The sequence below is a fragment of the Chrysoperla carnea genome, chromosome X (genome assembly GCF_905475395.1).
Source record: "Chrysoperla carnea chromosome X, inChrCarn1.1, whole genome shotgun sequence".
In the NCBI taxonomy this organism is placed as follows: Eukaryota; Metazoa; Arthropoda; class Insecta; order Neuroptera; family Chrysopidae; genus Chrysoperla; species Chrysoperla carnea.
Window position 1 is genome coordinate 1,217,309 of NC_058342.1, and position 4,761 is coordinate 1,222,069.

The 4,761-nt window shown below is 29.7% G+C and overlaps 1 protein-coding gene across 1 annotated transcript; it reads right to left on the bottom strand.

Annotated features, from left to right (window-relative positions):
• Positions 1-433: 433 nt before the first annotated feature.
• Positions 434-2,974, bottom strand: LOC123302291. The gene is made up of 4 exons (XM_044885163.1): positions 2,833-2,974; positions 1,018-2,168; positions 725-907; positions 434-523 (listed from the first exon to the last, which is right to left on the bottom strand). Exons 1-4 carry the CDS (start codon positions 2,972-2,974, stop codon positions 434-436), a joined length of 1,566 nt encoding a protein of 521 aa, XP_044741098.1.
• Positions 2,975-4,761: the final 1,787 nt, after the last annotated feature.

Sequence of the window (4,761 nt, forward strand, 5' to 3'; positions counted from 1 at the left end):
TGTTACTATATATTTGCATTTGTATACATCATAATAAAAACTAGATATAATTTGATAACTCGAGAGGGAATAAATGTCATTGTGAGAATTGACATTATTGTCGTTTCTCTTTTCAGGTAATTAAATAATTAATTCCTTTATGTACTTCAATTAGTATTAAGATTATTCATGTAGTTAATTTATAAAAATAAACTCTTTTCAGAGCAACACAAGTGTTTATTCAAAAACTGTCATTTATTTCCAAGATTCACATTATATGTATATAAGGACATAATTACCTTCAATATATTCAGAGGCAACCCTATATGATACAACTTTCTCCATAACAATTCCCTATCTATGGAGTCAAATGCCTTTTCCAAATCCACGAAACATGAGTATAATTTTCTTCTTTTTTTTGATAGTTCAATGTTAACTAATTCTTTCAGTACCATTATGTTATCCAATGTCCCATATCCCGTACGAAATCCAGCTTGAAATTCACCAATGATTTTATTTTCTTCAGTCCACTGTTGTAATCTGTCTGCCAGAATTTTTAAAAAGACCTTACTTAATACCGGTAATAATGTGATTCCTCTATAATTTGCGGGATCGTACTTAGCTCCCTTATTTTTATAAATATTACAAATAACTCCCTTTTTCCATCCATCTGGAATTTTTTTGTTTCCATTATTATATTAAATATCTTAGTTATTGAAGTGATTATATTGAAATTGAATTTTACTGAATTTTTGATAAATTCAGCTGGTATACCATCGATTCCAGGTGTTTTTCTATTTTTTAATGTGCTAATGGCATATTCAACCTCATTTTCATCTATTTCTCTTTCCAGCATCTCTATAACCATGTCGTTACTATTTGATCCAGGGTTGATATAAAATTCTTCGTCCAGTTGGCTTTGTTCCACCTTTTTTTGTATAACTCTTCATAATGATCCAGCCATATTTCTCCTCTTATTTTGCAGTCATTGTAATTTTTATTATTGTAGGTTGCCTTTATGATCTTCCATAAACTTGCCTCGTCCCTTTCTTTAACCATTCTCATTATTTCACCTTCCCGTATAGCTTTCATTTCGTCGTTTTTCCTTATACATAAATTAACGTATTGCTTTTTAAGTATACGATAATCATCTAAATGCCGCTTTATATTCGATCTTCTAAATATTCTTAGTGCATTTCTTGTATTGTGTTTTGCTTCCCGACATTCCCTATCAAACCAATTATTTCTTGCCAAATAATTATTTGTATTGTTTACAACCCTCATTGACTTTCCAATACTCTTGTACATCATCTCTAATATTTTATGTGCCTCATTTATTTCATTCTTCCGTATTCCATTTTCAATTCCAAATAACCATAAATCAACTCTGCCCACCATATTGCTTTTGAATTCATCGCATTTTTGGTTATTCCATTTATATACTTCAAGAGTTTGGAATTTTTCTTTTGGGATCTCTTTTACCTTATTGCAATATATATTCAATGAAATTTCAATTGGAAAGTGTTTACTATTTTCCACACATCCTATAACTGCCATATCTAATATATACTGCTCGTGTAAATTAGTTTTGATCACTAGATCAATTGCACTCTTCCCATTTTCAGAAACAAATGTGTACTCTCCTTCTTTATTTCCTTTGCACCGACTGTTCAAAATAACCATATCCAAATCTTTACACACTTGGATAATTTTTTCCCCATATTCATTTATCTCCTTGTCTTTATTTCTTCTATTTTCCAAATTAATGTTGAAATTATTAACCACGTTACTGTATTTAGCTTCATTTTCATGGTCTCTTTCTTGAATTTCTCCAATTCTACCATTCATATCTCCTACTATAATCAGTTCCGCATTCAAATATTTATATTCCATATTCTTAATCTCATTCTGTAAACAGTTAAAAAATTCTTCGTTTGCGTATTTAGAATATTTAGGTGGATTATAAATATCGCAAATTATAAATTTTTTCTTGCGTATTTTCGTTGAGATCCAGATACTTTCTTTTGTATTATTTTTCAATAATTTTGTTTTATTTTTTATCTCTTCTCTATAATATATAACGATACCTCCCGATTTCCTTCCACCTTCACCAATTTTATTTGGTTTTTTTACAAACGAACCATATCCATTAATAGGCACTACATCATTATCTTCACACCATGTTTCAACTAAAATTATAATACAATACTCCATCAGAAATTTGATTATTTGTTTATTATACTTCAATCTATTAATTCCTTCTATATTATAAAAAATTAATTTATTGTCCTTATCATTTTTCACATTTTTCACATTTTTCCTAGTTCTAAGCGTAGCCGTCCTAAGTTTCGTATCATCATCACAAAGCTTTTCAGATCGAATTTTTTCTATTCGGTTCTCCGCTGAGAAATGTCCTTATTGACGATTGTTCAATAGCTTTTTTTTTATTTTTCTGTTTATTCACCAAAGTTTTATTCTCTTCTCTTTCATCACTAGATTTATTGCCATCTTCTTCTTCACTTCTATCTCTTTTATTAGTAAAGCTCCCTATTTTCTTGTGTTTTACTTTATTATTTTTTAATTCCATTGTTTTGCTGTCAACGTCTTTTATGGTGTATACTTCCTTATTACTTATTAATTTATTATACTTTATGTATGCATTCTTACCCTCTTGCTTTTCTGTTATTAAAACTTCTCGTAGTATCTTTCTTTCCTCTCGTATTTCTTGTGTGTAGTCTTCATCGATATAAATATTTGATCCTTTCAGTTTCTTCTTGGTTTAAATAATATTATTTCTAACAATTTTATTTAGAAATTTATCATGAATAGGTCTTGAATATTGACCTTTTATACCAATTCGTCTCACACTTTCAATGTCTTCCTTTTTACAATCAATTTCAAGTTTATCAATTATGATTTGGCGTATACTCTCATTCAAATCCATTTCATCATTCTCTTCTAGTATTCCGTTAATTACAGCATTTTTCGCTCTCATTTCTCGTTCTATTCTTTTTATTCTATCATTTTTTGTCTCGTTTTCTGTTTTTAACTTCTCATTTTCTTCCTCTAAGTGCACTATTTCTTTTCGCGCTTGCAACTGACTTTCATTTATCCTATTAATTTCCGTTCTTAAGCTTCTTATTTCTAGATCTTAAGGTCAAAGTTTGTTGATTAATTGCTTCAATAATTTTTTCAGTTTCAACTGACATTTATATTTTCCTTTATTTTCCTTTAATATTTAATTAATTTCAGCCTTAATAGGAATGAAATCAAATCAAAACAGAGTGAATAAACAAAAAACAACCACTTTTTTTCTCCTAGACTCCCCGGGTAGAATTTGAACCCTCAATTGCACTGATACTTCTTAAAATTCCAATACGCTCCAACCAACTGCACTATTCAGGCTTGTAGTAAACTAAGAGTCAATTTGTATGTAGCACTCACACTGGCTTCTTGGCCTTTTATAAATTTATGCACACATAACCCTATACAGGTATAATAATAATTAATTTATATTTTATTCTAAACTAGCTGACCCGGCGAACTTTGTTCCGCCTTAATGGCAATAAATAGGCAGTTTTTTTTTTTTAATTGGAAAAAATACAAGAAAAAAAATAAAAAAAATACATTAATCATTCATAATTATTTCTGTATTTTAGTACATAGGTTGCTCTTCATTTAAGTACCTTGTGATACACGACATTTTTTGTTTTATTATCAGGCGCAAAAACAAACAACGCAGATGGTCTTCCGACCCGTGAACATGCCCCGTATAATTGACCATGGGAAAAACATGAATGTTCTAGATTTAAACCACAAACTTTTAAGGATTGGCCATTGTTTAAGGATAAGGATTGGCCAATAAGTTTATCATAGTTGGCACCACCGCCGAAATAAATGTTAGTTCGATAAGTTTACCATAGATTGCGCCACCATCGAAATAAACGTTAGTTCAATATGTTTACTATAGATGGCACCAGCACCGAAATCCAACCCAGTTATCAAGTCCCACGGGAATGCTGTCGAACGGGATAAAAATCCTATGTCCTTCACCTGGCTCTAAACTACCTCCCTGCCAATTTTCAGCTCAATCGGTTAAGCCGTTCTTTAGTTATAAGTAGTGTAACTAACACGACTTTGTTTTATATATATATAGATTTGCCAAATTAATACTAATGTTTTTTTTTTTTTTTACATTAAGAAACGTCACAAATTTCACAAATACTGCGAATATGACACAAGACGAAAATAAACCAATTGCAAAATTATTCAGTTAAAGAAAAAATAAGTTTAACTGCCATTGCTTGGGTTCGAACTCAACTTAATTGTCACTGTTTATTTCAAAATCCGATATCATAACCACTCAACCATCTTAGTGCTTGAAAGTAATACAAAAACTGTAGATTAGTCTTTTTTGTATTTAATATTCTATTAATGTGAATAATATTAAATTGTGATGAAATAACCTTATTTAGTTTTCAAATATTTTGAAGTTAATTTTCTTTATAGATTTTTCACCTTAAAATTTAACTACACAGTCAATAACACTAGAAATTACTTCTAAAAACACTTGTAATTATATTTGCTTTGCACAATTCCACTTTTTACTTCAAATTTAACAATTTTTAAAAGCTCATCTAAATCACGTCAACACACCACAAATATCAACAAATGAAAAATATATACGAAATTTTACATCGAGATCCTAAAACACGCGAAGAAAAACAAATACACACGGATTAAAAATTAAAAATGGAAGAGTGTGTCGCAAGTCGAAAAAGA

What these genes read in the sequence shown, in the direction of transcription:
- LOC123302291 (XM_044885163.1), bottom strand. Translation starts at nt 2,974, where the DNA reads ATGAGAGCGAAAAATGCTGTAATTAACGGAATACTAGAAGAGAATGAT. An exon ending in TGGTTAAAGAAAGGGACGAG is followed by an intron (nt 908 to 1,017) that starts GCAAGTTTATGG and finishes ATACAAAAAAAG; the next exon opens with GTGGAACAAAGCCAACTGGA. An exon ending in CTGAATTTATCAAAAATTCA is followed by an intron (nt 524 to 724) that starts GTAAAATTCAAT and finishes AAATTCTGGCAG; the next exon opens with ACAGATTACAACAGTGGACT.